The sequence below is a fragment of the Terrapene carolina genome, unplaced genomic scaffold (genome assembly GCF_002925995.2).
Source record: "Terrapene carolina triunguis isolate 2854851 unplaced genomic scaffold, T_m_triunguis-2.0 Scaffold21, whole genome shotgun sequence".
Classification (NCBI taxonomy): Eukaryota; Metazoa; Chordata; order Testudines; family Emydidae; genus Terrapene; species Terrapene triunguis.
In genome coordinates, this window is record NW_020664372.1 from 22,886,403 (window position 1) to 22,906,638 (window position 20,236).

At 41.6% G+C, this 20,236-nt stretch overlaps 1 protein-coding gene across 2 annotated transcripts in view; it reads right to left on the bottom strand.

Moving 5' to 3' along the window:
• Positions 1-20,236, bottom strand: part of DOCK9 (dedicator of cytokinesis 9) — a 306,118-nt gene that overhangs the window by 111,808 nt on the left and 174,074 nt on the right. For both annotated transcript variants that reach the window (XM_024204291.2, XM_024204295.2), the window contains exons 24-28: positions 13,867-13,982; positions 13,616-13,685; positions 13,379-13,504; positions 13,079-13,150; positions 758-904 (exon numbers count right to left, since the gene is read on the bottom strand). In XM_024204291.2, coding sequence (XP_024060059.1) covers positions 758-904; positions 13,079-13,150; positions 13,379-13,504; positions 13,616-13,685; positions 13,867-13,982 — 531 coding nt within the window. The remainder of the gene's footprint in view (positions 1-757; positions 905-13,078; positions 13,151-13,378; positions 13,505-13,615; positions 13,686-13,866; positions 13,983-20,236) is intronic.

Consider the following 20,236-nt stretch of genomic DNA (forward strand, 5'->3'; position numbering starts at 1 on the left):
GCCCTTTAAATAGCCCCTGGAGCCCCGCCGCCACTACCCCAGGGCTCCGGCAGCAGGGCTCGGGCGGCTATTTAAAGGGCCTGGGGCTCCAGCCGCTGCTGGGAGCCCCAGGCCCTTTAAATTGCTAACTGGGGAAGCCGGTCCACCCCAGTACCGCGCACCAGCTCTTGCCGGTACACCGTACTGGGGCGGACCAGCTTACTTGCACCTCTGGTGCAGGGTGAACAGAGCCTGCACTCTGATCACTTAGATGTTAATTAGTCCCTCTGGAGGAAGTTGGCTGGGGGGGGGGGGGGTGTAAATAGACAATCAGGCTGGCCAGCTGGATGGAATAAGAAGCCAATTAGCCCATTTGTCCAAAACTGATAAAGAGGCAGGAAGGAAGTACCAAGTGAAGAGAGAGGGGACTAGCACTAGTTGAACTCAGTTACATGAAGGCCTCAGGGGAGGGAGACCTCTGTTCCCCTCAGGTTCTGGGGAGAGTGCCAAAATGGCACAGTGGTGCTGTAAATAGATGGTTGCAAGGGGATTGTTGTAGAAATGGTGGATAGAACTTAAAATAAAAGGGTTCGGTGAAGGCACATCCACTGGAGTCCATGCAGTTTCTGAGAGGAAGAAGGCAGGAGAAAAGCCATGCCCCATTACAATGCCTTATACCATATATGCTGCTGTGAGAGATCTTGCTAAGTGAAAATCCAAGAAAAATAAAATTACTGAAAATAATAACCCTAGAGCCTATATTATTGTGGGTACCTACCTTTATAAAGACAGCAAGACTATGATTTGCATTTTTTGAAGCCTCTGGATTGTCTCTGTACTTCTGAGTGATGTGTGGCATTAGCATATTAACAAATGTTTCTACCGCATGGTGAAAAGAAGCAGGAAATCTCTGGTTTCGTAACAACTGGAAGAATAATTTAAAATACACGTTTAGAATTTTAAATTTCCGAAGTAACCTTGCATATGGCAGACAATGATTTGCTATAGGTAAAACTATTTCTCAAGTTCATTTAGGAAACGAGAAAAGGGAGAAAACAACAGCTAAAATTAAAATGATGAAATACTCTAGTTCTGATGAAAAAATGAAAGTTATGAAAAATTCAGAAGCTTTTTGCAAACTTTTCTGGACTATGAAAAAAGCCAATTTTGGTTGAGAAAAGTTTTGAAAGAAGAATTTTAACCAGCTCTAGTTTCTATCTGCAGAATTATTTAGAATCCAATGTAGAATTTTCTTTTAAGATGACAAAGCACATATATGTAAATATGGAACTTGAAATCATTAGGTGTTTCATCATAGACGCGTATTGAAATTGCTTTCATGGCAAAACCGAAGACAGATTTCCAATTTGAAAGGCATAGTTAAGGGCAGTAATCTAGAAATCAGTTATTCTAATACTTACTTAAGTTACCTAGCTACACATACCTTAGTTATCTAGTCATTCCTAATAACTCCCTTGACCAAATACACATATTGCTGTTTTATCAGCTAGTTGTCTCAGGCGAAAATGTGGCTATTGTGAAAAAGAATATCCTCCAATATTGCACCATTTTTTCTATCATCCTTTTCAACTCAGGCCTCCCAAATTTGGCTCAACTGTACCTAAGGTGTCATCACTGATCATGCACTCTCCTCCCACATCTTCTATAGCTGTATACCTGGGTTATTTCATCTCCAAAATATTTCTCCTTTAATACACTATTTAGACTCTACCTCTGATGAAATTCTCACCTATGCCTTCATTTTCTCTTGGGTTGATGTTTGCAATGCCTTGCTCTTTGGCTACCTCAGGTCTCAGCTCTTCAAACTACAGTACACAAAGAATTTTGTTTATGTCTTTTTTCATTCTGGTATCCAGTTCAAAATTGCCTTTCTTGCCTTTAAATAGCTTTCCAGCCTACCTAACAGATGTTCTCTCTAGAGCCCTCTTTTTAATAAGCATCTTTTTACCTCTCATGTTTCCTACAATCCTGCCCCTACTACTATGAAAACTTTCTCTGAAACTTCCTGCCATGAGAACATAAGAACACAAGAATGGCCATACTGGGTCAGACCAATGGTTCATCCAGTCCAATATCCTGTTTTCCAACAATGGCCAGTGCCATATGCTTCAGAGTTGATGAACAGAAAAGGACAATTATCCAGTCCCAGCTTCTGGCAGTCAGATGTTTAGGAACACCCAGAGCATGGGGTTGCGTCCCTGACCATCTTGGCTAATAGCCATTAATGGACCTATTCTCCACCAACATATCTAGTTTTTCTTTGAACCCAGTTATACTTTTGGCCTTCACAACATCCCCTAGCAATGAGTTCTACAGGTTGACTGCATTGTGTGAAGAAGTACTTCCGGATGGTTGTTTTAAACCTGCCTATTAATTTTAATCGAGTGAACCCTGGTTCTTGTGTCATGTGAAGGAGTAAATATTTCCTTATTCACTTTCTCCACACCTTTCATTATTTTATAGACCTCTATTATATCCCCCCTTAGACATCTCTTTTCTATGCTGAATAGTTCCAGTCTTTTGAATCTCTCCTCAGATCAAAGTTGCTCTATACCCCAAATCATTTTTGTTGCCCTTCTCTGTACCTTTTCCACTTCTAATTTATCTTTTTTGAGATGTGGCGACCAGAACTGCATGCAGTATTCAAGGTGTGGACATACCATGGATTTATACAGTGAAACGGCCTTCTTGTATCAGTCTACAACCCAGGCTTTCATCTCTTTGAACATTTAGATCCTTTCTCTGTTGTCTTAGCATTTTAGAATCACAGAATCTTAGGACTAGAGGGGACCTCAAGAGATCATCTAGTCCAGTCCCCTGCACTCAAGGCAGAAATAAGTATTATATAGACCATCTCTGACAAGTGTTTGTCCAACCTGCTCTTAAAAATCTCCAATGATGGAGATTCCACCACCTCCCTGGGCAATTTATCCCAGTGCTTAACCAATTTGACAGTTAGGAAGTTTTTCCTAGTGTCCAACCTAAACCTCCCTTTCTGCAATTTAAGCCCATTTCTTCTTGTCCTGTCCTCAGAGGTTAAGGAGAACAATTCTTCTCCCTTTTCCGTGTCACAACCTTTTAAGTACTTGAAAACTATTATCATGTTCCCTCTCAGTCTTCTCCAGGCTAAACAAACCCAATTTTTTCAATCTTCCCTCATAGGTAATGATTTCTAGACCTTTATTCATTTTTGTTGCTCTTCTCTGTACTTTTTCCAAATTGTCCACCTTTCCTGAAATGCAACACCCAGAACTGGACACAAGACTCGAGTTGAAGCCTAACCAGCACAGAGTACAGTGGAAGAATTACTTCATGTGTCTTGCTTACAACACGCCTGCTAATACATCCAGGTGGGGGAGTGTAGGGGTTGCAAAGAGGGCAATTGCCCAGGGGCCGGGCGATTTAAAATGGCCCGGGGGGGCCCTGGCCACCACTGCCAGCAGCAGCGCAGCAGGGCTAAGGCAGGCTTCCTGCCTGCCCTCGCTCCGCATCGCTCCTAGAAGCAGCTGGCACATCCCTGAGGCCCCAGGGATTGGGGGTCTCCGCAGCTCCCATTGACCCCTGCAACCCTTCCCGCACCCCAACCCCCTGCCCCAGCCTGGTAAAAGTGAGCGAGGGTGGGGGAGAGTGAGCGACGGGGGGAGGGGGGGGAAATAGAGTGAGCAGGGGACAGGGTCTCAAAGAGGCGGGGTGAGGCGTGGTCTCAGGGAAGGGGCAGGGCAGGGGGCGGGGCAAGGGTCTTCGGGTTTGCATGATTAGACAGTTGGCAACCCTACCGGGTGAGCATGTGGAAGCGCAGCTGGCAGCTCGCTGGATACCAGCCAGCGCAGGCACAGCACAGCCCAAATGTCAGGCAGTCCATGTCCACACGGGTGCAGCTTGTGCATGCCCATTGACTGTTCCGCCCTGGGGCCTGGAATTGCTGTCAGCGGGCCTGCATCCCAGAATTATGTTTGCTTTTTTTGCAACGGTGTTACACTGTTGACTCATATTCAGTTTTTGATCCACTATGACTCCCTTTCTGCAGTACTCCTTCCTAGTCATTTCCCATTTTGTATGTGTGCAACTGATTGTTCCTTCCGAATTGGAGTATTTTGCATTTGTCCTTCTTGAATTTCATCCTATTTACTTCAGACCATTTCTTCAGTTTGTCCAGATCATTTTGAATTTGAATCCTATCCTCCATAGCACTTCAATTCCTCCCCCCGACCCAAAGCTTGGTATCATCTGCAAACTTTATAAGTGTATTCTCTATGCCATTATCTAAATCATTGATGCTAAATCTTAATTTCTGTCTTCCTCTGTCATTGGTGTATCACTAGCTGCTTTAATATAACCATATGTCATCATTATACTTTTGTTTTCTGTAATTTATAGATTACATACACAAAGTGTTTGTATAAAAATATTATCAAATTACATGTATTGTACTGTACTTGGGCAGCAGCTAATCATTGTCAGGACCCTGTGTATTCTGTGATTGAAGAACTTGCTACAAAATTCACTCCTTGCTGAAGAACTGTACTCCAGAATCTCAGCTTTCATCTTAAGATGTGAACAGAGTGCAAACTGATGCCTGTGTGAGTCTGCAAAAAGCCTGAAACAATGGCTCTGAAAGGTGCAAACTGCCTCAGTCATCCCTCTCAGGGCAATATGGACTTGGGATTGTGGGGCCATAGAATTTAGCATTTTTCCAAGACATCACAGCATTCAGCATTTTTACTGGAGAACTCATTATTTTGCTGCAGCCAAACACCTGGCATCTTGTTTTCCTCACAAGGAGAAAACAGCTGGGTTACAGTGCACACTTCCTTCACTATGCTACAGAATTCAGCAGGAGTGTTGGTTGGAGGACCAGAACTTAAGTCTAATTAGCAGCCAGAGATCAGAGAAAACCAAATGTGCTCCTTGGACTGGTAGGCTGCCTACAAAACAGAGCAGTAGCGGAGGCCTGGAGGGCTGAGAAGGCCAATTGCTGAAGCAGACTACAAGCTCCCCTCTTCCCTGGCACTCTCAGGTAAGGACAAGAAAATCTGAGTTGGACTGCCCAGGCAACTTTCTAACTACAGAAGCCCATGGACCAAGACCATCTGGAGAACACAGCAAAAAAATCAAAAAATTAATCATAGCAGAAAATAATCAGCTCTATTGTTCATTAAGGAGTATTTATTCAGCTACAAACCATAGTCTGGTGTGTTTTATTATGGGAGGCATTGTAATGAAAGGAATTTCATGGATATATAGTAAATTAATATCACAGAATTGCTAGAGAATTTGTTTCTATTGTGCTGCCGAATATACATGATATTGAACTATCTATATTAAGGCTGTTTGTCTGTCTGTTTTTAAAGAGATTATTTCCAACAATAACAAAACGTTAATTAATCAGAAGGAAATTGGGATTGCTACAGAGTGAGTCTGGATACCACAAACCTTTCAATAGCAAACTGAGTTCATGAATTGGCAGGAAAAACAAGTGGCCATTATTAGAAACTAGAAAAATAGATTTTCCACTCCAAACTTTTTTTTAAAAGTGTAAGTATTATTAATATTTATATTTCAGTAGTACCCAGAAACTACGATCAAGGCAGGGGTCTCATTTTGCCAGATACAGTAACATGCCAGTCAAATCCCTACCCAAAGAGCTAGCAATCCAAGGACAATTTTCAAGCTAAAAAAGATTTGACAATGTAAGAACTATTAAACAAAACATCACATGGTTGGCTTACTCTCCCTGTATCTCTGACCTCCCTGTTCTTGGAAGGACCTTCTAGCTGGTTCCAACTATTTAAAAGTGTCTTCAGTACTCAGACCTCCTGTTTTATATGTTACTCTTGGTAGGAGACTAGAATTAATTTTAAAAGTATGTTTCCATCATGCCCCCTTTAAGTAGTCAGTTCCCTTCCCTTCTTTGTTTATGCTTATTACTTTAAAAAACCTGGACCCTTCAAATTCACAAATTTCTTCAGGAAGACAGGAGAGGAAAATTTGATTGTCTGTAAAGGGAGCATACCTTCTGACAAACAAACAGATTCCAGTTTCCTATTACAATGTGTGGGCTGGGATGTTGGTGTAACAGCGCCCCCTCTGTCTAGGCAGAGCATTGCACCTGAGTTCGCTCAGTCTGGCGGAGCTGTCGGTCAGTTCCCCGTGCCCAGGGGGGTCTGAAAATCCTCCTCCATTCTTAAGTTTCTCAGGTTGTCTGTAGGGGAACCCAGGCCTGCCCACTCCAGTGGGTTCCAGCTCAGGGCCCTTAAACTAGAGAGGCAGAATCAGGACTCAACAACTCCAGCCGTGCCCTGAGCAACTTCCTACCTACTCTGGTTTCTGTAGGCTTTTCAGCCTGTTGGTCCAGTCAGCCCTTCTCAAGGTGCTGTCTCTGAGCAGCTGGCAGGAGTTCCCTTATCCAGCCTGCTTGCTCCTCTGGCAACAACCCTGTTTCCCAGCTCTTTTATTCTCCCAGCTGTTGTGAGGCTGCCAATCAACACTGGCCAGCAGTACCTGCATTAACCCCCTGGTTGCTGGGCCAGCATGGGGTATATATACAGCCTACTCCTGAGGGAATTATGCACCAACAAATTAAAAATTATGCACACAATATTTTAAAATTCTGCACATTTTATTTGCCAATAAATAAGTGTGGTTCTAGCATGGCAGTGGGGCGCACAGGCCACTGGCTGCATTGAGGTGGGAGATCATCCTGAAGTCCCCACCTCCCCCAGTACAGGGACTCGGCAATGAGGCTGCACCTGACCCTGACACAGTGCAAGGGCTGAGAGAGTCAGAAGAGCCAAAGATGAGAGGCAGCCTCCGAGCTGGGCAGCTCTGCGTTTGCAAAAATGAGGGAGGGAGGGAGCAGTGGCACGTAACCCTGTGTGCCCCCCCCCAATGCCTCGCCCCTGTTTGGGGGGCAACCCTCCCCCCAAACTCCCCCCTGGCCCCCCCCCCCCCCGCCCCAGGCTTCCCTGCTGTTTTCCGCAGGTAAAAGCAGGAAATTTGTGTGTGTGTTGGGGGGGTGGAGGGTGGGATGCGTGTTTTCTGCTGTAGAAGCACAGTCCCACAGAATCCCCCCAGGAGTACAATCACTGACATGCACGCACGCCCAGTCCCCCTCCCCCATCTCTGAGGTTGCTCCAGGCATGCTGGAACAAACCCGCTGCCTGGGCAGAAGCAAGTGTCCCCCGGCAGATTTTTTTTGCATTTTTCTGCGTGAGGACACAGAAAAATGCGGGCCATATGAATTCTGCACCCCCGCATCAGCGCTGAATCTCTCCAGGAGCAATACCTGAGGACACAATGTATTACATTCTCTTGAGACAAGTCTCCCACGGACACTGTCCTAGACATGGTACATAAGGCACCCAAAGTGGATCCATAAAGAAAAACAACTCATTCCCTTCCATATCATTCCCTCTGTTGCTGCTTAGGTTCCATAGGTTATAGATATACACAGAAAACATCACCAATTATTGGGGGGTATCAAAAGAGTCTGGTTTTATCTAGCAGTAAAACTAACATTTCATCCCTTGCTAGAGGAAATTTCAATATCGTTGGATAATTCAACCCCACCAGTTGGAGGCAAACCAATAATGTAACAGAAAAGGGTATTCTATCCTTATTCTAATCCACAATAACACTTTAAAAACATATGAGGAATAGCAGTAAAAGTCTGGCCTTCAAACATATCTATTTTGGGAATACTACAAATCAATCAATTTTACCAATTTCCCAATGTAATCTATTTTTTTAAAACATAAGAAAATTAGGCAATATGCCAGAACTGAATCAAAGAAAGCCATGGTTAAAAAAAAAAAAAAAAAAAAAGAGTCCAGAGGCACTTAAAATAAATGGAACTAGCATTTAAGGTTCTTACTTATCATACAATAGAGGAACAATATTAGGCAAAGTATGAAATGTATCTCTCAAAGTACATCTCAAGTCGGCAGTGAGGATATCAATAAGTGGTAGAGATCTCGTGGCTCCCTCCTACATATGTTATTGAGCGACTTAGAAGACATGTTCTTAAGAAATAGCCTTAGTCCTCAATATTAAGTTATGTCTATACTAAAGACCTTACAGTGGCACAGCTGTACCGCTGCAGCTGCACTGCTGTAAGGTCTCCCATGCCGGCATAATTAAACCACTCCCCAATGAGCAGCGGTATCTATGTTAGCGGAAGAGCATAAGAAATAATGTTTGACATAATGCTTCCACCCCGTCACTTCTATCAGTGAAACTTATGTCAGTCAGGGGTGTGTTTTTACTAACAAAAGTGCTACTGTAGACATAGCTTGTTTGTTTCAACCAGAATTGTTTATATTGGGGCACACCAACCAAGAGATCTCAATGAGTCACAAAAACATGGCTTCTTACAAGCCTCACTGGTAGCAAAATATCTAGTGCTAAAACACCTACAGCTTCCAGAACAGAAAATTGGTACAGTGAATTTAATGATATTGCAGCTGTGTATAGCATGTAAGAGACAGGAAAAAGGCAAAAAAAAAAAAAAAATCTGTTTGCATTGTTCTTTTCTCTCGGAGTCCTTTAATAACATAATTAGATTGGCTCTTCAGGGGACAGACTGTGTTTTTGCAATGTCTAGCATAACAAGATCCTGATCCTGCCTGTTTTGCCTCTGGTCTCTATCATAGTATACACATGCAACAATATAATAAGGAATGGTGATGTGTACAGGTGAGCCTAGTGGCCAAACGACTGTTTAGACTGATATAATTGCTATGATAATCTTCTGGCTCTGTATGATACTTTTCTGTTTGATGTGCTATGTTCTGCTGTGTGTCATCTTTCCCTCTTTTCTTATGGTTTGTTTCTCTTTTCTTCATGCTACTGCTCTTTTCTCTCAGTTTTCTTACAACAAAGCAAGGAGCAAAAGTAAAACATTCCTCTATATCACATACCTACTTCTATATTTTTTCTTACTGTACTGGAGTGCCAGCTCTGCCATCATTAAGGACAAGACCAGCTTTCTGTGTAAAGCTTGACTCTTAAGTGCTATAAAATCCACATGGTTACTTGGATTGCCTTCAAATTTGGCATACCTCATCAGGGTGTGGGGTTCTGTTACTGATCCAACTGTGGAGCCATTTGATCAAGGGATTTCCAAGATACAGTCCTTGGACAAAAACAGCTTTTCTAAAGGTTGAAATATTCTTGCAACTTTTTTTGTGCACAGATAAAGATCAAACTAGGGCTCAGATCATTGCATCAGAGTCTCAAATGCTCGAGAGGTACCCCAACAGAGTGCATGCCACCCACTAGCCCTCTGGAGGAAATCAAATTACAATGTTATTAGCCAAAGAGTTTGCTTTTCCTGTTAGGCTGCACTAAGCAGTTTTAAGACTCACATGCTAAATGGATTACATTGTGCATGTGCAGAGACAATGGTTAATGGGGTTGAAAGCTTGCTATGACTCAGAGGACCTGAATAGCTCAAGAGGGAATGTTACAGTCCTTGAACCTGAGCAACATCCAGACAAATCTGAAGTTTAAAAAGGGAGGCATGTTGCTCAAATCTGCTTCTGTCAAAGGGTGTTTCCTCTTTGGGGGAAATATAATCTGAGTACAGCAGAATATTCAGTAGCCAATTAAACTATTTTAAAAACAAAATAATTTACACATGCACTTTCTTGCTGGGATGAGAGGGTGATTAATGGTGATTAACAATAGGTGATAATAGGGTTAAAAGGGTCTGGGGTGCAGCAAGGGGAGGGGTGATTATGGGTAGGGGATGGGTGACCAGGAGTGGGAGATGGCCAGGTGATGGGAATGGATGGGAGCTTGGTGAAGCGGGAGGAGAGGGTGGACACTGGGAAGGGGGACATGGGGATGAGTGACAGTAGGTGAATAGGGGCAGGGGCTCCTTTCAGCCCCACATTGTCCCCTCCTGTGTGTGTGTGCCAGGATCAGGGGGGATCTGAGCAAATCTTCCTACCTTCATCTGTGTGTCCAAGAATTTTGTTGGGAGGTGGGGTGCTGCCCATCTACTGTGGTCTGACCACCTTCCTCCCGCCCTATCCCTCTCTTGTGTGAAAGGTTCTGTGGTGTCCCTTGCTCTTCTGGGGTTACCTGAGCCCCTCTCCCTATTCTACCATGTGAGCTGGGACCTGGGGGTGCTTGCCCTTTCCCTGCCCCTCATGTGAGCCAGGAACTGCGAACACCCTTCCCACTGGGTGGAGAGATGAGAACATGCATACTGGGATCATGAGCCGAAAATATGTTTCTGACACTGGGGTAAGGAGTTGAGAATGGGCATGCTTGATGGATCTCACAGACTATCCAGCACCGGACTGGGGAGGTTGGAGGAGGAGGGGAACAACTACTGACATGAATGGAGGAGTTCACACATCTCAGAGCTATGGTTCTGGGCTGTATTTATCTCCATGGGGTGTTCTCATTCAGCTGAGACCATCACATTCACACCTCTCAGAATCTCCTATACTTGCAGGGATTATCTTTTGCTGCAGACCCCCATGTAGCTAAACATTTGATGATGATTAGTTTAATAAATAGTATAGCAGAGCTCTGCTGAAGTTAAGACTGAGAATATGTTTTCTGTTTAAAGAACGATTCTTCTAAGTGTTCTACCATCCACATGTGTACCTGGATTGTCTTGATAGTTACTATGTCACTATGGGGCCACAGGGTACGGTGAGTGATTCAAATTTAGGGTAATTTGAGTAAGAGGTACCTGAGATACAGCCCCCCTCCTTCCTTCCAAAACAAAGCTTTTCTTCAAAGTTCACAGATTCTACCTTTTTGTGTGTATTTTGTATGTGTGCGCACGCACACACACGTGTTGTGCATCTGGCTTATAAAATATAAATTGCTTAATTGGACCGGAAAGGGAGGGTGAGCTGGGTGGCTGGGAGAGTACATGTTGTGGGGAATAATGGGGAAAGGAGGGAGGCATAACCGTCATCAATCACAAGCTTAAATTTACTGTAACCACCATGTAATACAACTGTCAAGCTCTCAGGACACAGACCATGTCTAAGATTTCTCTCAATAGCTTATTAGCAACTACACACTTCAAACATTTCAAAGCACATCCATTATCCCCATTCTACTGCAACAAACTTTACGAGGACAGAAGGAGCACTTGGGACTCATACAGCAAATGTGTGACCTAGCGGGTACAACAGTGGACTAGGTCTTGGAAAACCTGGGTTCTATTCCTGGCTCTGCCACTAGCCCGCTAGAGGACTTTGGCCAAGTCACTTCACCTCTTTGTGCCACACTGTGTACAAGGGGAATAATGATGTTTCCCTCCTTGCGATCTATTGATGAAAAGTGCTTTGTAAGAATTAGGTATTATTAACATTATCTGTTCATAACAGTGTCTGAAGTGCACATCTATAGGATAATTAAAAACTGCCTAACTCCTACCAAAAGCATTTCTCTTTTTGTTCACAAAACCAGAAAATTACATGGCAAAAAAACTTAGTTAATCCAGAGTTAAGTTTGCCTGGTGATAGCTTATGCCCTTCCAGAACACATTGATCAGAAAAACTTGTGAAAACTAGGAAATACGGAGTTAAGGTATGCATCCACACAACCCTAACTCTGCCCTCTTTGACTGATGCCCCAACACACCTATAACACATACTCATACTCTGCCTTTGCCCTGTACAGAACAAGAACTACTTACACTTCTACACTTAGCCTACTCCACAGAAAGAACACATCTGCTAAATTTTACAAGTCCTTCAATCCCTTTTACACCACCTTTATCCTTATGTACACAATGACATCTAAGGGCCTGGCTACACTTGCGAATTACAGCGCAATAAAGGAGCCCTGGGCGCACTAGCTCACTACCCGTCCACACTGGCAAGGCACGTAGAGTGCTCTGACTCCGCGGCTACAGCGCTGCTGGTACTCCACCTCGGCGAAAGGAATAATGTTTGCTGCGCTTTGGCTACAATGCCCAGGCATCAGTATGAACGAGGTGTTGCGTTACTGCGCTCTGATCGGCCTCTGGAAACGTCCCATAATCCCCTTAAGTCACGTGGCCACTCTTGTCATTGTTTTGAACTCCTGTAGGAATGCAGAAATGCCCTTTCGAAGCTCAGTTTCTGACAGCCAGCATGCAAGCCGTTACTGTGGTATGCTGTGTGTGAGAGAGAGAGAGGCGGGGGGGAGCGGGAGGTCTGCTGCTCTCTGAACTTACAAGACAGCATGCTGACATGCTCTCAGCACCCCAAAACCCACTCTCTCCCCCCCCACATACACACAACACACTCCCTGTCACACTCCACCCCATTCCACCCCCATTTTAAAAGCACATTGCAGTAACTTGCGTGCTGGGATAGCTGCCCATAATGCACCACTCCCAATGCCACTACAAGTGCCGCAAATTGGTCCATGTCAGTGCGCTAGAAGCTGCAGTGTGGACAGATTGCAGTGCTTTCCCTACTGTGCCCTACGAAAGCTGGTTTAACTCAAAGCACTCTACATCTGCAAGTGTAGCCATGCCCTAAAACTATACTTTCACTTGTACCTTATTAGTGTGGTCTGAGTTTAATCTCCCACCTAATTTCTACACAATGCAATGCTGAAATGAGGCATACTGGATCTCTCACAGTAGCATGCACCTTTCCTTTGATCACACACGCAGCGGTCAGGGAGAGGGCCTCACACACATCCCCAGACACGGTCCCCTCGATTGTCTCGTATCACAATTACAACTTTTCCAAGCTGCTCTATTTCTCTACCATTCACTACAGCTACACCTAACACAGTGAATGCAGCTGGAGTGCATGCAAATAATCATTAGTGGCTCTTACCAGCTTCAGGGAGGCAGAGTTAAGGTTGCACAGATGTGTACCTTTAACTCTATTTCCTGGTTTTCACAAGTTTGAGTTTTGCTGAACTCAGTGTTCTGGAAGGGCACAAACTATTGCCAGACATCCTTAACTCTGGGTTAACAAAGTTTTTAGCTATTTAATTTAACTCTAGTTAGTGTTCTTATATACAGCAAAAACATGCAATAAAAACTGATGAAGGGGGAGACTGTGCTATAAAAAGCTCTTAATGGTCTAAATATAAGTCTACATACCTTTATTTTAGCGTTTTCTATCAAATGCTGAGCCATTGATTTTATCAGAACTTCAAAGAAAAACCACGAATACTGAAAAGAAAACCAAATTATTGCATTATATAAAACTGCAAAACTAGTCTAAAATTTCCAAAACTAAATTAGTCTTTTTACAGCCAATGACAACCTGGATACAATTAGCTATTTACAACATCTGCTAGGAAAGAGATGACATATTGTTTCTTAACAGTTCAGTTCTGAGGATTAGACTCTGCTTTATTAGAAACAAGAAGGAAAAAGTAAAAGTTTTTCAACAAATACCTTAAGTAGCTTGTTGCTTGTAAGAAAGTCAGCAGATGGTTTAAGAATTGTTGTCATGGATTTTGTCAGTTCTTCATGTACAGTCTTATATTCAGAAGCAATATAAGGCTCAGCTTTATAAGCATACTTGCAGGAAAAAGGAAACAGAATGTAACATGTGCAATTTAAATAAATGCAACTGACTATTTTTAATGGGATATTTTTAAAAAAGCAAACACATTATTTTATTTTGTATACCTTGACATATGACCTCAAATAGCTATCCAATCCTTCTTCGTGGCACTGTGCAACAATATGTATAATAACCCTAAAAAAAGATAGAAACCAACAATAAACATAAAACTGCAGAAAAAAGTTATGTTCTGCTGTCACAAAAATGTGTACTTTGACTACAGATCAGTTCATTTCTGCAACTTACTACCACATGGAGAAATCTGGGGCACAAACCATTAATCATTTAAACACACTGGACCACTTAAATTCTTTACCTTGTCACATTGACTGTAACTTCCTCTTGAGTAGTTCTAGTGAGAACTCGAAACAATTGGTTTAGAATTGTAGGCAGGAAAGCTATCATCACATGGCCTTCCATAGCATGAAGACTCTAAGAGAAAGAAATAGAGTAGTAATATTACTTCCTTGTAATCAAGCCATTTAATGTTATTTTCAAAACTCCTCTACAATCTACTTAGAAAAAGAACTTTCCCCCTTCAAGAAAGGGGGAAAAGGAGGATCTGGGAAATTATAGACCAGTCAGTCTAACTTCGATACCTGGAAAGATACTGGAACAAATTATTAATCAATTTGTTCAAATCTGGAGAATAAGGTGATAAGTAATAGCAAACATAGATCCAACTTAATTTCCTTCTTTGATAGGATTACTGGCCCAGTGGAAAAGAGGGAAGCAGTAGGAATGATATAACTGGACTACAGTAAGGCTTTTGACACAGTCCCACATGACAATCTCATAAGCAAACTAAGGAAATGTGGTCTAGATTAGATTACTATAAAGTGGATTCAAAACTGATTAAAAGACTGAACTCAAAGAGTAGTTAACAATGGTTTGCCATCAAAGTGGGAGGACATATCAAGTGGAGTTACACCGTGGTCTTTCCTGGGTCCAGTACTATTAAATATTTCCATTCACAACTTGGATGATGGAGTGGAAGGTATGCTTATAAAGCTTGCGGATTACACCAAGACAGGAAGTGTTGCAAGCACTATGGAGGACAGGATTAGAATTCAAAATGATCTTGATAAATTGGAAAATTGGTTTTAAATCAGTAAGATAAATTTCAATAAAGACAAGTGAAAACTACTACACTTAAGAAGGAAAAAATCAAATGCACAAATACAAAGTGGAGAATATCTGGTTAGGCAGCAATACTACAGAAAGGATCTGGGTGGATCACAAATTGAATATGACTCAACAGTATGATGCTGTTACAAAAAAGGTAAATGTCATTCTGAGATGCATTAACAGGAGTGTTGTATATAAGACATGGGGTGGGGAATTAATTGTTCCACTCTAATCAGCACTGGTGAAGCCTCAGCTGAAGTACTGTGTCCAGTTTTGGACACCACACTCAAGAACAAATTGGAAAGAGTCCAGAAGAGAGCAACAATAATAAGAGGTTTAGAAAATGAGCCCTATAAGGAAAGGTTGAAGGAACTAGGCAAGTTTAGTCTAGAGAACCGAAGGCTTCTCTAGACTAAAGAGAAGAGCGGGGGACATGATAACAGTTTTCAAATATGTAAAAGGTTTTTATAAAGAGGATAATAACCTGTTCTACAGAAAAGAAGTAATAGGCTTAATTTGCAGCAAGAGAGATTTAGGTTGCTTATTAGGAAATTTTTTCTAACTATAAGGGTAGTTAAAAACTAGAACAGGTTACCTAGGGATGCTATGGAATCCTTGTCATTAGAGGTTTTAAAGAACAGGTTAGACAAACACCTGTCAGGGATGATGTAGATATACTTTATCTTCCCTGAGTGCAGAGGGGTGGATTAGATGACCTCTTTAGGTCTCTTCCAGCCGTATACTTCTATGATTCAATCCTTTGCACTGTACAGTACTAATTAGCTATCTGAAAGACAACTGTATGAAAGGGGATGGAGAATACTTTTTGACATATGAAATTTTCAATTTTGTGGAAATTACAGTGTTATAGTCAGGTAATGTAGGCATAAAATTTAGATTTGGTTAAATAAAAGGATTTTAGAACTTCTCATTCATAATTTTTTGCTTCCATGGGGTCAATAGTCTTCTATAACAAGTATTCCAACATCTACCACATCAAGTTGACAAGTTGAACACTAGACACCTTGCTAGTTCAGTCAAGAACCCAGGCTGCTACTTTGACATTCAGTCTGCACTTGCAGACATTTTAATCCAAGCAAATTGCAGTTTATGCAGAAGAATATACACAGCCTAACTGTAAGGGTATGCCAAGTTTGGTAAATCTTCAAATGCAGAGTGCTCAACTACTGTGGACAGTGAAGTGTTCAAATAATTAAAAATACTAAGTGCTTGGCATGAAGAAAGTATATTTGGAAGATGGATGGGACAGGTTAAATCTCTGCTCAATATATTAATAAGGTGTCTGGTTGTTTTTTTGAGTTTATTCATTTTATTTGTCAAGGTTTATTTTTAGTGATTTTTAAGTTTTACGTAGATGTTAAAAATTGTTTTTGGGGTTTTTTTTCCGCTTTGTACAACCTGTAATAAGTTATGTATATTTCGGCTTAGCTAAATTCAATACTTTTAATAGTTTTGATAGATATCAATGTTTATTTTTAATCATTTTTCCATTTTGATCAATTAAAATGTTCATAGTTGTGGGAAATTGTGTGTGTGGGGAACAGACAATTATTTAATGACAGTCAATGTTAGAATTCAAAATGTTAAAGCTTTATAACCATTAAAACACACATTGTCAATATCATATGTCAAAATATACAAAGGAAATAGCCTCAAATCAAACTCTAATAAGTTCTCAAGAAGCATTTTTCTTACTTTTGTTTATCTTTAAATTTTGATTATTAATGAAATATTTTTTCATCGGTTTCTGTGTATATGTTGAAATAGACATTTATCAACATTTACTGATAAAAATCTAATCCTTCCAAGCCAAAGCATATTATATACATTACTCATTAAAGTAGTATATACTGTAATGATAATATCTTTGTAATGTTCCCTAGTGTGCTTTAACATAGTACTGTTTCAAACAGCACTATAAGAACGGCAATACTGGGTCAGACAAAAGGTCCATCTAGCCCAATATCCTGTTTTTCAACAGTGGCCAATGCCAGGTGCCACAGAGGGAATGAACAGAACAAGTAATCATCAAGTGATCCATCCCCTGTCGCCCATTCCCAGCTTCTGGCAAACAAAGGCTAGGGACACCATCCCTGCTCATCCTGGCTAATAGCCATTGATGGACCTATCCTCCATGAACTTATCTAGTTCTTTTTTGAACCCTGTTATTGTCTTGGCCTTCACAACATCCTCTGGCAAGGAGTTCCACAGGTTGACTGTGTTGTGTAAAAAATACTTCCTTTTGTTTGTTTTAAACCTGCTGTCTATTAATTTCATTTGGTGACCCCCTAGTTCTTGTGTTACAAGGAGTAAATAACACTTCCTTATTTACTTTCTCCACACCACTCATGATTTTATATACTCTATCATATCCCCCCTTAGTCGTCTCTTTTCCAAGCTGAAAAGTCCCAGTTTTATTAATCTCTCCCCATATGGCAGCCGTTCCATATCCCTAATCATTTTTGTTGCCCTTTTCTGAACCTTTTCCAATTCCAATATATCTTTTTTGAGATGGGGTGACCACATCTGCATGCAGTATTCAAGATGTGGGCATACCATGGATTTATGTAGAGCAATATGATATTATCTGTCTTATTATCTATCCCTTTCTTAATGATTCCCAACATTCTGTTCGCTTTTTTGACTGCCACTGGATGTTTTCAGAGAACTATCCACAATCACTCCAAGATCTCTTTCTTGAGTGGTAACAGCTAATTTAGACCCCATCATTTTATATGTATAGTAGGGATTATGTTTTCCAATATGCTTTACTTTGCATTTATCAACATTGAATTTATCTGCCAGTTTGTTGCCCAGTCACCCAGTTTTGAGAGCTCCTTTTGTAGTTCTTCGCAGTCTGCCTGGGACTTAACTATCTTGAGTTGTTTTGTATGATCTGCAAATTTTGCCACCTCACTGTTTACCCCTTTTTCCAATCATTTATGAATATGTTGAATAGGACTGGTCCCAGTACAGACACCTGAGGGACACCACTATTTACCTCTCTCCATTCTGAAAACTGATGACTTATTCCTACCTTTTGCTTTCTATCTTTTAACCAGTTACCAATCCATGAGAGAACCTTCCCTCTTATCCCATGACTGCTTACTTTGCTTGAGAGCCTTTGGAGAGGGACCTTGTCAAAGGCTTTTTGAAAATCTAAATACACTATATCCACTGGATCCCCTTTGTCCACGTGCTTGTTGACCCCCTCAAAGAATTCTAGTGTTGACTATTCCCCAACAAATTATGTTCATCTATGTGTCTGACAATTTTGATCTTTACTATAGTTTCAACCAGTTTTCCCAGTACTGAAGTCAGACTTACCAGCCTGTAATTGCCGGGGTCACCTCTGGAGCCCTTTTTAAAACTTGGCATCACATTAGCTATCCTCCAGTCATTTGGTACAGAAGCTGATTTAAATGATAGGTTACAGACTAGTTAGTATTCCTGCAATTTCACATATGAGTTCCTTCAGAACTCTCAGGTGAATACCTGGAGACTTATTACTGTTTGGTTTATCAATGTTTCAAAACCTCCTCTAATGACACCTCAATCTGGAACAGTTCCTCAGATTTGTCATCTAAAAAGAATGGCTCAGGTTTGGGAATCTCCCTCACATCCTCAGCTGTGAAGACCGATGCAAAGAATTCATTTAGTTTCTCCGCAATGGCCTTATCATCCTTGAGTGCTCCTTTAGCATCTCGATTGTCCAGTGGCCCCTCTGGTTGTTTAGCAGGCTTCCTGCTTCTGATGTACTTAAAAATTTTGTTGCTATTACTTTTTGAGTCTTTGGCTACCTGTTCTTCAAATTCTTTTTTGGCCTTCCTAATTATATTTTTACACTTCATTTGCCAGAGTTTATGCTCCTTTCTGTTTTCCTAACTAGGATTTAACTTCCATTTTTTAAAGGATGCCTTTTTGCCTCTCACTGCTTCTTTTACTTTGTTGTTTAGCTATGGTGGCTCTTTTCTGGTTCTCTTACTAAGTTTTTTAATTTCGGATATACATTTAAGTTGAGCCTCTATTATGGTGTCTTTAAAAAGTTTCCATGCAGCTTTGCAGGGATTTTACTTTTGGTGCGGTACCTTTTAATTTCTGTTTAACTAACCTCCTCATTTTTGTATAGTTTCCCTTTCTGAAATTAAATGTTACAGTGTTGGGCCGCTGTGGTGTTTTCCCTGCTACAGGGAGGTTAAATTTAATATTATGGTCACTATTACCAAGTGGTCCAGTTATATTCACCTCTTGGCCCTGATCTTGTGCTCCATTTAGGAGTAAATCAATAATTTCCTCTCCTCTTGTGGGTTCCAGGACTAGCTGCTTCAAGAAGCAGTCATTTAAGGTGTCAAGAAACTTTATCTCTGCATCCCATCCTGAGGTGATATGTACCCAGTCAATATGGGGATAGTTGAAATCCCCCATTATTATTGAGTTTTTTATTTTAATAGTCTCTCCCCTGAGCATTTCACAGTCACTATTACCATCCTGGTCAGGTGGTTGGTAATATATCCCTACTGCTATATTCATATTATTCAAGCATGGAATTACTATCCATAGAGATTCTATAGTACAGTTTGGTTCATTAAAGATTTTTACTTCATTTGATTCTATGCTTTCTTTCACATATAGTGCCATTCCCCCACCAGCACGATCTGTTCTGTCCTTCCGATATATTTTGTATCCTGGTATTACTGTGTCCCGTTGATTATCCTCATTCCACCAAGTTTCTGTGATGCCCATTATATCAATATCCTCATTTAATACAAGGCACTCTAGTTCACCCATCTTATTATTTAGACTTCTAACATTGGTATATAAGCACTTTAAAAGCTTGTCACTTTTTAGCTGTCTCCCATTACATGGTGTAATTGAATAAGACTTTTTTTCATTTGACTGTTTCTCATCAGATCCTACCTGTATTTCATCTTCCATACTATCCTCCTTACTAGGACATAGAGCAGGGGTCGGCAACCTTCAGCACACAGCCCACCAGGGTAATCCCCTGGGAGGCCAGGAGACGTGTTTATATTGACCGCCTGCAGGCATGGCCCCCCGCAGCTCCCAGTGGCCGTGATTCGCTGTTCCTAGACAATGGGAGCTGCGGGAAGCCTTGGGCTCCGGGGTCGTGATGGCCACCGCACATTTCCCTCAGTTGGATGTTCTCCTTACCTGAGGCTTTCATCTTCCTCAACAGCACAGAGGCTGTCAGACCGGGGATGGGACCGTTCTACTGTGTCCTAGAAAGTCTCATCTATGTACCTCTCTGTCTCCCTTAGCTCCTCCAGCTCAGCCACCCTGGTCTCCAAAGCCCGTACATGGTCTCTGAAGGCCAGGAATTCCTTGCATCGAATGAACACATACGCCACTTGCCCATAGGGCAGGTAATCATGCATGCCGCATTGGGTGCAATAAACTATGATAAAGTGCACTAGGGAACCTTTAGTGCATACTAGCAGGGTCTACATGGACCAGTCAATGCAGTGATACTTGAACCTCAGTGGTTCAGGAGCCAAATTAGTGATCAACATTACCCA